The sequence below is a fragment of the Phaethon aethereus genome (genome assembly GCF_964289735.1).
Source record: "Phaethon aethereus genome assembly, chromosome: 10".
Taxonomy (NCBI): Eukaryota; Metazoa; Chordata; class Aves; order Phaethontiformes; family Phaethontidae; genus Phaethon; species Phaethon aethereus.
In genome coordinates, this window is record NC_138586.1 from 15,851,014 (window position 1) to 15,866,489 (window position 15,476).

The following is a 15,476-nucleotide window of genomic DNA, read 5'->3' on the forward strand; positions in this document are numbered from 1 at the left end:
TAAGCGGCGCAGCAGGAGTCAGAGGAGGTCCAGCGCCAAAAATCCCAAGGCGCAGCTTTCCTAAGATGCTTTGAAAAGCCCCTGAAACCGGGCCACAGCGCACAGCTAAGAGCCAGGGGAGGGAAGAGGAAAAACTGCCGGTGGAAATGCTCCCCCCAGCAAACGGCACAGCCCTGGGTTTAGCCCCCTGGAAAAGAGGGGTGCAGACCTTTCCAAGCCACAGAGAAGCAGGAGGCATCAACCCCAGCTCTGCCTTACCCAGGCACGGCAGGCAGGACGTCCGCCGGGAGATGCCACCGTGGCAGAGCCCGACGCCGGGGTCACTACCTCCTCGCCCGGGGGCATTTATCGGGAGCAGCGGGCTGGGGCGGGAGCGCAGCCCCCCAGCAGCAGTGCCGCTCTGAACCAGCCCCCACACCTCCCACGTCTCAGCTTTATCTCCCCTTAAACAAGCCACCACAGACCTAAGACCACAGCTGAGTGTGTAAATAAGATTTTTACCTGAAAAATGGGCTTTTAAGCCTTTGCCTGCTACTCCCACCAAGTTTTACTTTTTTTTTTAAACAACCCGGGCATCTGTTGCAGAAGCCACCCAGCTCACACAAGCAGCGCACTGTGCTCAGCCAGCACAACACGACCTACGTCCGAAAACCCATCCCGCTGCTGGAACAGACTCCCAATGTATTCCCTGGGCCTGGAACCAGCAGCCTGCCAGTATTTGTGGAAAAGGCGAGGCCGAGTAGTTTAACCTACCCTGGAAGAGGCAAGAAAGGGGGTGGGGGAGAGGGGAGAAAGGATTAAGATAAGGATATCACAAAAGTAAAAATTCCTCCTTCATCCCCCCTTTGGGACGCCCCACTCTCCCCAGCACAGCTGTGAACACCGGCCTTATCTGCCAGCAGGTTCACACGGGCACTCCTCCTCCTCCTCCTCCCATTAGCATAGATAAATCTCAACATCTTTTCAACAATTCGCAAGCCAGCTTCTGCACCACAAAGTTTGTTTGAGCAAAATCTTCCCAGGAGGGACAGCAGCGTCCCAGACAAAGGGCAGGAGGGGGCAGGAGGCCACTTCAGCCTTTTAAGACCAGGTGGGTTTGCCCGTCCCACACCCTGGACGGCTCAGGCCGCTCCTGCAAGCTCCCAGGCACGGCCTCGGCTTCTGCAGAAACCCTTCCCCAGCCTGGAAAGGGACCCGAAGCTTGGATCTGCCCTGCAGCCTGCAGCAGACCCTACACCCACCCGGGAAGGTCTCCTCCCCTCTAGCCAACACAGGGTCACATTTTCTTAGGTGTCTTGGAAAAAGCAAGTTTGGGAGACCTCAGCCCTGAGTATCACAGAGACTTTTTCACCTGCAGACCCGAATTTTGATCCCCTCTGGTGCGCAGCCGCTGGGCTTGTGCTAACAGCTTCAGCGGGGTAGAAAAACACGCCTGGCTGAAAGCACCTGATCATACTAGGGGATAGTTGCATCAAGGCTTTTACTGGCAGGCGTCAAAGAGGTTTATTTTGTATTTTTAAGCATGGCCTTGAGCAACCTGGGGGGAGGAGCGAGTGCAAACAGGACCTTTGCCATCCACCTCCCAGGTACCGTCCAAAATCCACTGGCTAGAAGGTAAACAGCCCCCGGCACACTGCGAGCCCCAGGGAGGGGATGGTTGATTATGAGGATGGGATGCATTTACCGGTGGCCTTTGTCCTTCCGGAGCAGGGAGAGGGACTCCCACCCTCCCTGCCGCTGCTGCTGTGCCATCCCAGCACCCTCCGTCAGAGAAAAAACACTCTATCGAAAGTTGGCAGCCAAAATAAAAACCCTGGAGGGGAGACTCCCGGCAGCAGGGAGGCATGCAGCGACCCGGAGGCGACACGAAGAGATGCCAGCGGGGCTGAGACAGGGCTTTAGCGCGAGGGCTGCCGTCGGTGGCATGGGCTGGGTGTCTCCCGTGGATAGCCATGGGCCCACGGGACTCGGGCTGCGAGCACAGCAGCTTCCTGCTGCGAGGGTCAGCCTTGTCCTGTGGGTGCACCGGGATAAAGCAGGACAAGAAGCACCCGCAGCAAAGCGGCGAGGGGCCACGCTGGTTCAAATCCACGTGGTCAGGGCACAGCAACAGGGCAAAAAGCACGCGGAGGGGAGAGAACCAGGAGCCAGCAACTCCCCCACGAGACCCCAAGTGCTGCCACGACCAGGTTTCAGATCCTTTATCAAAGGGAGAGGCAGGGATGGGAGACGTGCAGCCCGGACAGCCTGGGACAAAAGTCTGAGCTGATACCAAACCCCTGAAGCTTCACCCGAGCCCCCAGGTAAGAACATTTTCAAGACTGCCACAGGCTTAGGGACAGCACCTCATGCTATTTTCAAACAATGACATTTTTTCCAAAACAAAGTGTTTTGCAATCCTTTCCTTCTCCAATAAAAAGTGAAATTCTCTTCATTCTCCGCCAGCCGAGACACACAACCACAGACGCAATCACCAGCTCCAAATCCACCCACCCCGCAGACGGCCATGCTGGAGCCCTCTCCCCAGGCTCCCGCACCCAGTTGGCAGCGGGCAGGTCTTGCTGCACCACAAGCCGCTCGCAGAAGATTTGGGAAAGGTTAAAGTTTAACTTGAAGCTCTTTCCCTAAACAGCTTGACTTGTTTTCTGAACCTAGCTCCTGTAATTCAGGGATTTCACTTAATCTAGTTAACTTCTAAGTCTGTTTCTTCTGCTATAACTTGTTTCCCCAAAAAGAAATTGCTTAATGTCTCAGAATATTTAAGCATATATATTACTGAACAGCCATAGAGCCAAAGATGACCTATTTCTCATAGCAACATAAATACTTCCAGGTCCTAACAAAGGCACAGGAGAAGTAGCTTTACATCAAAATGTAACTGAAGCCAATAAAAAGATTTGCTCTGAAAGAAATTAATATGAATCAAATCCCAAGGAAGCGGATTTCATGGCACAATCCTCCTATGTTAACTGCCCAGTAGTCTCCCAAACTGCCAGTCCAAAGGAAACATACAGTAAAATTTACATTCTGTGGTCACTCAGACACACATCTGGTGCAAAGGCCCACACTTTAAAATAAAAACTCATTGAAAGCATTTCTGGAAGAGCTTCGTAGTTTAAAAACAACTGCTAAGAATTAGGTGGGACTGAGCAATTTAACCCCAGAGAGACATGGGAGGCCCCAGCACACATCCCCAGGTTCAGCTGGGAGAACACACGGGGTTAAAACTCAAGGTGGGCTCGTGCAGCAGGAGCATGAAGGACCTATTTAAAAAGAAGAATCAGAAATAAGGAATTTTGCCAGTTTTTACCCCTGATAAATCCGCATTCCAGTCTGTCAGCTATCTTGTTATCCCCAGAGCTGCTGAAGTGTCTTTGGCTGTAACTATGCATGACTCCGGCTTTGAGTAATGGAAATAAAGTATGTGCGTTGTGACTGCAGCGTTCCTTTCCCAACCCCAGAAAGAGGCAGAGCAGGAGAAGATCCTAGAACAGTTCAGCAATTTTGTCCAGAGAAGTTGGAAAGCTGCTCGCACCCTACGTCGGCTGCTCACCCCACCAAACCTGCCTGGGGAAGGATGCCTAGAAGTTTAAAAAGAGATGCCAAGTTTTAGCCTAATCCAGCAGCTTTCATTGTCTGCAATAACAAACAAATAAATACTCTTCCAGATTCACAAGTCCAGTTTAGCTGGCAATTCATACCCGGCAAACATTTGGAAGCAGTATTGTAAAATTAAACTAAGCTATCATTTACAGGAAACCCTGCCTCGAGTACAAATTACAGAGCTGTTAAGTTTATCTGGCAATGCCTTGCCCCTGAGTGCTATATAATTATTCCTAAACCTTTCAGGAAAGAATGCAAATATTTTAAAGCCATAATTCATTGACAAGGAGGAAGTCTAATTTAACCTTTTGTGCATATTTTGATACCTAGAAATTAACCCCTACTCGTCACAACTATTTTTCAGTATCCTGTGGAGCTGGCTGGTTGGCAAGCGGACCCATCCTGGGTTTCGGCAAGGCTGGTGGGGAGCGGCAGGCTGGCCTGGCACCCTCGCCCACTCGCAGATGGGGCTGGTTTGGAGCAGCACCGTGCCAGCCAGGCTGCTCCCGCACAGCAGCCTTCCCGGTAAGGGAGGTTTCAGGCTGCTGAAAAGGCTGGCTGTTCTCACGGGGGTTACGGAAAAAAAAAAAGTGGTATAAAAGAGCCTTTAATAAAGTGAAGGGCTGAGTTAGGCAGAGTTTTGCTAGCTAGGTGCCTGCCGTGGCATCTCCGCGTCCCTTTGGTGGGCTGGATTCAATGGGGCAGGAGCAGCCCTGAGCCCCATCCCTTTGAGCTGCTACCCACCGAGCCAACAGCTCTCCAACCAGCACCAATTAACTCACGTTAATTAGCAGAAGCCACGTGGCCAGGAACACTGCCACCTCCCCCAGTCCCCAAAAAAGTGTTTTGTTTTGCAAAGGAGAAGGTCAACTCATCCTCTGCCCAGGCCCTCCCTCCAGCAGCCGAGCCCTTAATCCACCACTGGCAGCAAAACATTTGGGGCATATTTCTAAAGAAGTGGTCACTTGCAGCCAAAGAAAAGAGGGCGTGTATCCCCCGGGACAGGCAAGCGGCACCTACACAGCCACACATGCAGCCGTCCATCCTCCCTACACAGCCACACATGCAGCCGTCCATCCTCCCTACACAGCCACACATGCAGCCGTCCATCCTCCCTGACGGCGAGCACCCACTGCCCCGCGGGGACCCGTCCCGTGCCGCAGCAGAGCTGTGCCTGCAAGCTCAGCTCTGCCGTCGGGCTGCTCTGAAACCACAACACGCCTGCTATTAAGCTAAAAAGGGGAAAAAAAAAACCCCACAAAACAAAAAACAAATAAACAACAGTAGCACAACACCCAACCTTACCTTTTCAGAAGGTAACTGCGCTCAGGCTATTGTATTCCCCTCCCAGTGACATTATTTATTAATTAAGGGCTCAGCAGTGGGTGTTATCCCCCGGCACCGCTGCTCAGATGGCAGGATGCGGCGGGAGGCAGGCACGGGCAGCCCGTCACTGGTCACAGCTACTCGGACACGGGAAGCAAACAAGCACCATGTCAGGGTTTGGCTGCAGCAGTTAATCCAGTAGCTTCGTATACGCAGACGGTATCTGCGACGCACATCGACCATCACAGATTAGCGCTTCCGATACGGTGGATATCGGCAGCGAAAGGACCTGGCTTCTTCCTCCCAGTGGAAGCAGGACAGTGGGTTTCCTTCCTTGCAAATAGCTAAAACCAAGGGGTTTTAGTACAAAGATGAGCGCTGTGCTGAAAAGTCACCCAAAATGGATTTAAACCCAACTCCGCTAAGACGCTCCGAACGGCCACCTGGGTCTTTCAGAAGTTGTCCCAGCGACACACGAGCCCCCCTCGCCTCCTCTCCTTTGCGGCGAGGAGCTGCGCGCTTTCTTCCTCGCCCGGCGCCGGGGAAGGGAGGCCAGGCCAGGCGTAAAGCCCCCGCGCCGCCGCCGCCGCGCCCCGTGTGAGCCCGCTGCCGTGCTGGGGAGCGGGAGGCCGGAGCGTGCAAAACTGAACCAGCAAGCGATTGCACTAGAAGAAAGCGATCTCATTATGAGAGCTAATGAAAGCGAACCACAATTATTATGTAAACAGCGCTGAATCATTAGCAGACGCTATCAAAGCCATCTCTCCCCCCACCGAGAAGAAAAGCATACAGTCCTACGGCACCCTCAGCTCCATCTCTGAACTGAGCCAAAACTCGGGAGGAAGCCTGCTTGTTTTCCTCCAGTCCCAACCAGCGGCACCGCTCTGAGCTCTGATCTGCGCGACGGGTTTCTGCCAGCTCCCAGTGCCTCTGCGCTGGCAGGGGCCATTGCTGCTGGGGCCTCGCCACCTCGTCCCGCCGGGCACCCTGTGCTCCCCAAAACTGCTGGCCACCATGCTTAGAAACCCAACGGGGGGGGGAACAAACCAAAAAAACCCCACACCCACCCCGCACTACTCGGAGCAAAGGCAAAGCCCACCCGGGTGCCCACGCACGGGAGTTATTTTCCATCAGGCTTATAGTTGTGCTGGTTTCTTTGATCGCGTAGATGCCCTGCCCTCCCATGGGAGCCGGCCGAGGGAAGCCAGGGAGGTTGCAGGAGGTTATTTTTCCGCCTTCTTGCTATCATGCAAAGTCTCTCCCTATCACAACTTTCTTTCTAACAGCACCCACCGCAGCTGGGCGAAGCTGCTTGCTCTTTCGCCTTCCAGAGGGCAAAGTCACCTTTAAAACAAGCAAACAAGCTCCCTGGTAGAGAGGACGCTGCCAGCCAGTTAGCTATAAAGACACTCCAACGAGATCCTCATGTTTGTAGGAGAAGCAAAAAAACCTGCATTTCAGCCCAGTAAAAATCCTGGCTCCGTCTTTACGTTCCAAGAATGCTGAATCAAAACAGGCTCCGCTCTTTAAGAAGAGGAGAGTACAAAGAAGCAAAAAAGTTTGTATTAAAACCCATGTAATCTTTTTAAAACACCATTATTGGAACCTGTAGCACCAGCCAAGAGTGATTTATCATCCTCTGTCATCGCAGCCTGCAACACAGAGCTTTTTAGACCAAACTGACAATTCTACCAAGCTAAAGCCCCAGCTCATAATTTCTTACAGCAGGCCCTCCGGGGCCAGCAAATCCCCTAAACCCCAGGGATTTGGGGGACCGGCCGCGCGGGGCGACGCGACCCAAGAGCGAGCATCCAGCACGGGCTCTGCACGGTGCTTCGAAGCAGGAGGATGTTGTAAGTCAACATAGGTAAACAATTTGGCAAGGGTTATTTCGGCTTCTTTCAAAAGGAAAGTCAGCGGGCCGTAAAGGCTTTAACTACATTTTCCGATGCGAGCGCGTCCCTTCGAGGGATGGACCACGAGGTGCCCGGTTTTCACAGGGCGAGCGGTCAGAGCTCTCCGAAAACCAGACACCCTGACATTTGGGGTTTTCCTGTGAAGTTGTTACTCTAACACACCCCAAATCACCAGTAATTTCTAGAATAGCACTACAAACCACAAGAGGTTAAACCGACTGCACATTACTTAAACTAACCTAAGTGTGACCCCGGGAAAGGAACAGCTATTGGATGTTGTGGTTCTGCAGAAACTCAATTACCAAAGCCAATTTCCTATGAACATTTTTAAAAAAAGGAGGAGGAAAGGAAAAAAAAAAAAAAGCAGCAACAATGCTGACAATGTGTAAGGGCCACATATTTTCACCTCCCAAAAGCTGCAGCCTCGCCTGTACAAGAACAGTTCCTATTCCCACAAAAATGTTGAAACATATTTTAAACATTTCATCATTGTTTGCTCCCATCTGAATTTGCTTAAAATCCAGACAATTCTCGACTTCTAAATTGGAAACATTAAGAGAAACACTCCTCCGAAATCCTTCGCTCAAGGCAGCTCCTCTGCTGTCCATGTACCTTTCCTACACCAAAACCAGCGAGAGAGAAAAGTCCCTCGCGGGGAACTCGCACAAGTCCGTCAGCCACCGACCGCATAAGCCACAGAAAATAGGAGTAGAAAGATGGGAAACGAACAGATTTTATTTTTCTGCTTAAAAGATGAACAACAAAAAAAGGAAGTCTTTCTAAGAGTGCTTTTTTTCTCAGGGGGAGGAGAAATCTGGCAATGCTTTACATTGGGAAAGAGGCACTGCAATCCTAATTTCACATTAAAATCAACACTGGCCAGCCCTTAACAAAGACCAATCCCACCCGATAGGTACCCCCACACATAGTTTTTAAGCGCCGTCTCCATCCTTTCGGGCACGGCGCTTCGCCAGTGAGGCGATGCACTGCTGCCCTTGGGGACCACCACCCCCTCCCCACCCCGTCTCGCCCCGCTGCCAGCCCCCATGGGGACGCGAGACACGCCAGATGGCAAGGCACGAACCGGTGGGGGAGCAGGGCAGAGACCCCCGCGCTGGCCACGGCCCTTTGCGAACGGAAAACGCCGGCCTAAGAAAACCAGCGTAGCCGCATCCTCGCGGGGGCAAAGCCTGACGACAGCCCACATGGCTGCCACCAGCCCGGCACACGTAAAGCCTCCCACGCCTCCTCACCGGCTCCCCTCTTCCCGACACGTTGCTTTTATCCAAGCGCCTTTCCCGGACCAGAATGATGTAAACAAGAAGAAAATCCTCTGGAACAAACACACGCTTCAGCTGCAGCCTCCACGGGGTTGCACACATGCTGCACAGGCAAAGAAAAACACAGACGACCCAAAAATCTCTGCTAGAAATGCAAAGTGGTCTTTAACATACTGGGAAGCAGGTAAGACGGGCTACAACAAAGTCATTCTCCTTCAATTAAAATGCTTGGCAATTAAAAAAAAAAAAAAGAAAAAACCACAAAAAACCACAATCAGCAGCTTTCTTCCTGATGCACAAATCCCATGTAAACCACACAAACTGCCCCTTCCAGGGCACCGGAGGGGTTTGCTGTAGGGCATCTTGGAGCACACAAGGTAATTTAGGGAGCAAGGGGGAAATTTAAGAGTTTTCCCCGGCCCTCGCATTGCTTAGTAATGGGAGAAGGAAGTTATCTTCATAATCTCAAAAGAAAGAGAAAGCGGGAGGAACGTGAGGAATGTGAGGAATGCGAGGAGGTTATTGCCCCGGAGACCGGGGCTGGCAGCCCACTCCAGCCCGGCTGCTGAGGAGGAGACGCACACCCTGACCTCTGTGCCTAACAAGAATTTCCTTGTGCCCCCCCTCCGCAAAAAAACCCAGAACAGGTAGAACAAAATCCAGGAATCCGTCCCAGAGGGTAGCTCCTCTTCTGGGAGGAGGTGAAGGATTTGGTGCAGCCGGGATAATCCTGATGCTCCATCCCATGGTTTGGGGAGGATACCAGGAGGGAGATAGGAAGGATTGAGCACCTGCAACTCAACACACACGTGCACATCCATAGAGGTCCCGTGGCGAGCATCCCCTCTGCTTATCAGGGGAACAGCTACGGGTGGAGGGGACGGGAGGCGAGAACCACGCGTCCCACGAGACGCACTGGCAGCCCTTCTCCACCCACACAGGCTCTGGGGCACTGCCAGGGTCGACAACCCACTGCACTTAACCAGGATGGTGGGATCTGCACGAGCCGCCAGCCAGCACCGCAGAGAGGCTAAGACCACGGACATCACCACCCCAAATAACCTGGGACCCTTCCAGCCTTCTGGCTGGGGAGACGCTACCTGTGCCTCCGAGACAGAAGATGCTCGTCTGGGACCTTCTCCCACCAGAGCCATCTCACGCTTACCGCCACGCTTACTGCTTGCGCACAGCAGCGATGCTGCAGCCTAAACTTCCTTGGGTCCGCAGGTATCAAGGATAAATACCGCGGCAGAGGGGAGAGGCAGAGACCGGAGGCAAAGCCAGCGCCTCGCCGCCGCGCTGGCCTTGCTCTGCTGCCGTTTTAGCATGAATAAAAAGTCTGTTGACATTCGAAAGCCACAGAAAATCTCCCTGAAACTACAAAACATTGTGCAGCTCAGGCCTCCTGCACAATGTACACACTTCTATTCAGCCTCTTAAAAAACAGCTACATGTCTAAGGAAACATCTGATAATTAAGGCAATTTTAACAATAGATAATAATTTGACTATGAATTGTATGGAATGTAATGACTGCTTATTCTGGCAGAAAAAACAGAACTTTCTATGAAGTGTCTGCCAAGGAAAACGATACTCCCACTCAGCCCGGACCACTGCACGCAGTCGCTGCTAACCACATGCTTCACGCTGCCGGCTGCTAGGACACGGCAGCCGAACACAAGCCCGCGCTGCGGGTTTGCAGGGAGCAAGCAGAGTCCCAGGCGAGCGGCGGCCCGAGCCGTGAGTCAGCCGGGGGCCGCCGCCGGCTCTCGCCAACGCCGGCCGAGCCGCCAGCGCCGGACACCGAGGCACTCGTCAGTGGCCTGTGGGTGACTTGCACCCTGCCAGCTCCCCCCGCCCCAGCTGTTTCCAGTTGCTAAATGACATTAGCAGCAGCTAAAAATACTTCAAGCAATTCTCTTATTTACTTTTCCACACCAGAACTTGCGTTTGCCACAGGGATGTTCTCCAATGGTCACTTCCCCACCCACGGGTGCTCAGGCAATTGCTCCGTTAATGCATGCCGGGCAGGAGAGACCACCCTGCCCAAGGGCCACTGCCTTCGCTGGACAAGAGTCATCACAAAAGGCTACAGCCAGCGGCCAGGTAGCTCCACACCTTCAAACGGACGGCGAGGAGGACCAGGTGTTTTCTGGTACTTCTCATACCGCAAAGGTCTTGTGCGAACCGACTGCAACAGGCTCAGCAGTGGCAGACAGCACGAGTAACAGAGCCCTGGATGAGATCCAGAAAGCCTTTCTCCGTTGGAAGAGGCCACATGGAAGAGAAGCACGTGAAAAACTGAAAAAGCGTTTGCTGAACTTCGTACATAGAACAGCAACGCCAATAAAGCTGCCGTCCCAATTGACCAAGGTGGCAGAGCCGGGTGATGCGTCAGCGACGGCACCCAGCCGACAACCGCAAACACACCAGGGACCAGCGAGCCGCAGCACACCGGGGCACCCCTGCAGAGGTTATTTTGGGCAGAATCCCATGAGTCCAAAAATCAAAGGTCAAGTGATTTCCTCTGTCACGGTGAAAGAACTTCTCTCCATCACTCCCGACAAAAAAATGCAGCTTTTCCAATAACACGTTTTAAATAGAGCCAGAGATTACATCGAGCATCTTCGCTAAGACTGAACACAGAGCACTGCTTGCTCCCAGCTCCCTGCAAAGGCGGGCTCCAGGCTCGCTCCGCGCTCCCCAGCACTCCCCACCTCCCACTCGAGCCTGCCCCCACGCAGTCAGCACAGCGGTGCCAGTAAGGGAAAGCACCGCACGTCTGCAGGAAAATCGCAGGTTAACTGATAAGGCTTTGCGCCAACAGGCAAGATTTCCACCCCCCCAGCCCCCCAATCCAGGAACAGAAACATCTATTTCTTCCACTTAGCAGCAAAAGGGAAGGAATTTCCATCCGTTTAACACCTGAGGGCAAGAAGGAGCCTCTTGAAAGAAACATTGGGGGGTTTTTTGTTTTTAAATCGCAGCCACCTACTGTGGGTCTCCGGATGCCAGCGGCACCAGCTCGCTTTGCATTTCGTTCTGCAGCCACGCCAGCCCGAGCTGGGTAAGCAGCCCCTGCAGATGGTCACTCCCAGGGAGTTTTGCTCCATCACCCAGAGCCACGTGGGACCCATAAGGAATGATACTTTCCCGGTAGCGTTTGAACCAAGTGAGTAGCTACTGGCCATAGGACCAAGACATTCCCGAGATGTTCCCTCTCCTCAGGAAACTTTTAAAGTAATCTTAAAACCAGCTACAGGCTGGTGCTCGCCCCACACCACCTACTATCTAGACATTATCAAGAGTGAAGTTTCACAAACCATCTACATCAGCTCTACGCAAGCACTCGTCTCTCCAGCAACAGCACCAAGATTGCATCTCACCACCGCCACGTGCTTTGCAACATATACATCACAGGGCTATAGGTGCAGAAGCTACTGAAGACCACTCTGATATGAGGCAGTGCCAAAGGACCATGACGTACACACTGCTTCCATGCAGATTTATAGCAGTACTGTCTCTTTACACCTCTAACACCAAGTTAATATAAAAGGAAACAATTTCTATACATTACACACTACAAACAACAACATTATATACCTCTTACCAAGCAAGCAATGAGTTGACCTGCTGTGCACTTCTTTCAGAAATGCCAATGTACTACAGCAAGATATAACCTGCCATTTAGGCATATTCTAATTAAGTCCTAAATGTGGTCTAAACAAATATTAAATTGAACTCCTGGGTAATTAAGGACAAAGAACAGCCTTTTAACATGACTTAAATAGCAATAATACAGAAGCAAGATTGCTGGAATGGGCTTTTTTTTTTTTTTTCTGTCAAGGAAGAGTTGTACATATCTACTGCTGCAAAAGAACATAAACGTGGCAAAAAAATCCTCTGCTAACCCCCAAATGACTCCCATGCCCATGCAGTGAGGATGGGTTTCACTTGCTGTCACGCAGCCTGGTGCAGGGACACATCTACCCGCGCTGCCCGGCTGCTTCACGTTGACAACACGAGGCCAACATTTTGTAGGATCAGTAATCCCTGCTTTGACAGTGAAGTAGTCACTACGCTTACAGAAAATTATTTGCCACAGCTTTTAGAACACCTTGTTGGAAAGGTGCTAGGAAGTTTCTGTCTGGGCACTGTGACCTAAAGCAATTTCATAAGAGAACGGAAGAATAAAACACAATCCACCAAACCAGTACCAAAAACTAAAGAACTTCTTGATGGACTTTGGACTTTTGCTCATGCCAGTAACAACCATGTTCCCGTCAGCATCACAGCCCATTGAACCCTCTCCAACCTGTTCTCCACCACGTTTTAGCAAGCAGAGGTGCTACTAAGCAGAAATCACCCGTTTCCACCGTCACCTCAACGGGACACTCGCCCAAACACACGGCTCTTTCCCACACACATTTATCTCGTTCTCACCGATTAGCCAGGCTCCCAGGCAACTGCCTTTCCAATTCATTTACCCACCTGAAGGAAAACACACTGCTATCACCTGCAACACCAACTGAAAGCAAAGGTTTGGCGAGTGACTCATTTTTCGAGACGCAATACGCGCGGCAGACCTTTCGCCCTGGTGTCAGACCTCGGTCTCCAGCATTACCACGGGCAGCATTTCCCACCCAGCCCACCACGCGGCACCGCTGCTTCCCTGCGCGGTGGGACCTGCGCTAGGCTGCTCCCGGACGCTCCCAGAAAGGCGATGGCAGGCGAAGCACCGCATGCTCAGAAAGTTCAAAACCAGCAGCATAGGCCAGATGAGCGGCAAGAGGGTAGATCCAGAGCCTCTAAATACACCACACGCCAAAACCACACAAATTTGCAGGGGAATGCGAAACTGCAGCAGGTGTAGCACCCCACTCAAGGTTTAATTTTCAGTGCTGTTGCACTTGAGGTACACCACATTTTAAAGCCATACACAACACACCTCCTTTAAAGGCTTCTGCCATCCTCCCTGCAACACCCTGCAAAGCAGGATGACATTTCAAACGTAACTTTGCAAGACCTGTTGCTTCCCGAGCGAGGCCAGACGCAGACTCCCCACACCCCTGGGACAGCGACATAACCCAGCTGGACGTTTTCAGCGTGCCACTGCAGAAAGCCCTTCTTTTGTCAAACAGTCTTACCTTGCTCATCACGTTTCTCTGACCCCTTCTTTCAAAAGCACAGCGTCAAACTGACAACAGCTTTAGAGCCCCAGATGGACGCCCCGTCAGCATGACCTACTCCCAACATCCTCCAAAGCCCAAAACCAAGTCATCTTAAACAGCAACATATAAAATAAGGACTAGGTCAAACCTTCCCGATACCGGGTGTATGAGAAAGCCTGCTCATGCCCTGATCCTATGCTGATGAGGGCTGGACTCAAATCAAATCCAAGCCTATTTATTAAGGGACCATTTTACAAGCAGGGAGGGTGAAAGGGGAGAGAGTAGTTTAACTGCAAGCAGTCAGACGTTTCTCATTAAAATATTTCTTGGAGAAGTAAACGGACCCACAGTTTTATTCAAACAGATGTAGGCTAAACGCATCTCATTAGTCTGACAATATAAAAGCGCAACCGACTGAAATCATTTTAGTTTTGTCAGTGAAAAGGATAATGTATGCATATCTGGAGGGCACACCAATGGTAAAGATTACCCCCAGCTTCTATCTTAGCCGTCTAAAGGTATTTACTTGGGGTCTGTCTGTGTTGTGACAGTGTCCTAGACCGAAATGAATGCCTCTAACACTCCACATTTTTGAGCCATTCAGTCATGCATTTTTGTTATTGTTGAAAGTAGTGCGAAATTGCAGTGCATGAGCTGGAGTCCTTGGTGGTCTCCGAGGATTCCAGCTAAAAAGGCACTTCCTTTGTTCCGCGGAGAATGCGGTCCAGTAGGTCATTCAGAAGGGGAAATAAAAGCAGCGGCCCTGGGAGGGAGATGAAGGATGAAACAAAAAGAATAAAATGTTTTGGGTGTGAGCACATTAGCTACCATTTCCTACCGCTGCCGGCTGCGAGCACTCCTGTGCCCTGTGTATGCGCCGCTACCTCGGGACGAAGGTAGAGGGAAGAAAGAAAAAGGATGGAAAAAAAACCCAAACCAAATGGAAGAACCGTTGCTCCGTCCCTTCGGCTGCGGGCCGCCGGGCGAGCGAGCGGCACCCGGCCGGGACGGGGCCGCCCGCCGCCGCGCTCCCCCACCCGGGCGACGGGCGACCCGAAGGCGGGCAGCGCCGCTCCGCCGCCGCGCAAACGGCCGGCCGGGCGGCGGGGCCGGCAGCAGGCGCCGTCCCGGCGAGCCCAGGCGGGACAAGCGCCGAGCCCCGGGGAGCCGAGCCCCGCTGCGCGCCGGGCCGCGCCCCGCGGGGGGCCGCCGGGCCGGGGGCAGCCGGGCGCGCAGCCCGCGCTCCGCGGGGCTGGGCCGAGCGCGCACAAAGGCGGCGGCGACGATCGCGACTCACCGCTGATCTCGTGGCTGGGCGCCTCGCTCTGGCTGAAGCCCTTGGCGGCGTAGAGCCTCCGCACTTCGGAGCAACTTTTGGCGCGGGGCTCGGCGGCCAGCAGCAGCGGCAGGCTGAGGGCGGCCAACGTGCAGAGGAGCGGCGGCAGGCAGCCGCGCCGCCGCGGCATGGTGCGGGCGGGCAGGGGCCGCCGGGGCCGGGCGAGAGCGCCCCGAGGCCGGAGCCGGCCCTCCGCCGAGCCTGCCGCGCCCGCTGCCGTGCGCCCCGCTCCGCTGCGGCTCCGCTCCGCTGGCCCGGCGTGCGGCGGCGCTCTGCGAAGTTGGGCCGGCAGGAAGCACATGGGGTGGCGGAGGAGGAGGAGGAGAAGAAGGAGGAGGAGGAGGAGGGAGGCGGGGAGGGCGGCAGCCAAGCAGGACGGCGCAGGGCCGGGACAGGCCCTTGCAGCCCCCGGGAAAATCAGGAGCTGGGATCCTCCCGCCCAGCGAGGCGGAGCGGAGCCTGGGGCCACCCCCTCCGCCGCCGGCCGGACCCCGAGCGGGCGCGCCCCCCTCCCCGGGACGCGCCCCGCTGCGCCCGCCGCCCGCCGCCCGCGGGGAGCCCGGCCAGGGCCCGCCGGCCCCGCTCTGTCCGCAGCCCGGGCCCCGCCAGCCTGGGGGCTCCGATCCCCTCGCCTCGAGGGCTGACCCCAGCCTGGGGCCGGCTCTGAGCAGCCCCGTCCGCGGGGAGCTGCCACCTGCCCCCCGCCCCCGCTCCCGTCCATCCCCAGCCCCAAAGTGCCCCGCCAGGGAAAGAGAGATTCCCCGGGAGGGGTTGGAAAGCGCTGGGCTGGCGGTTCTTCCTTCGCTGGGGCTGTAGGTGGTCCAGCTCTGCTCCAGGTTTGATAG

At 53.9% G+C, this 15,476-nt stretch overlaps 1 protein-coding gene across 1 annotated transcript in view; it reads right to left on the reverse strand.

Moving 5' to 3' along the window:
• GPC4 (glypican 4) overlaps positions 1–15,187 on the reverse strand; it is a 68,154-nt gene extending 52,967 nt beyond the window's left edge. The window contains exon 1 of the mRNA XM_082004027.1: positions 14,593–15,187. Within this exon, the coding sequence (XP_081860153.1) occupies positions 14,593–14,932 (340 nt within the window). The 5' untranslated portion in view covers positions 14,933–15,187. The remainder of the gene's footprint in view (positions 1–14,592) is intronic.
• Positions 15,188–15,476: the final 289 nt, after the last annotated feature.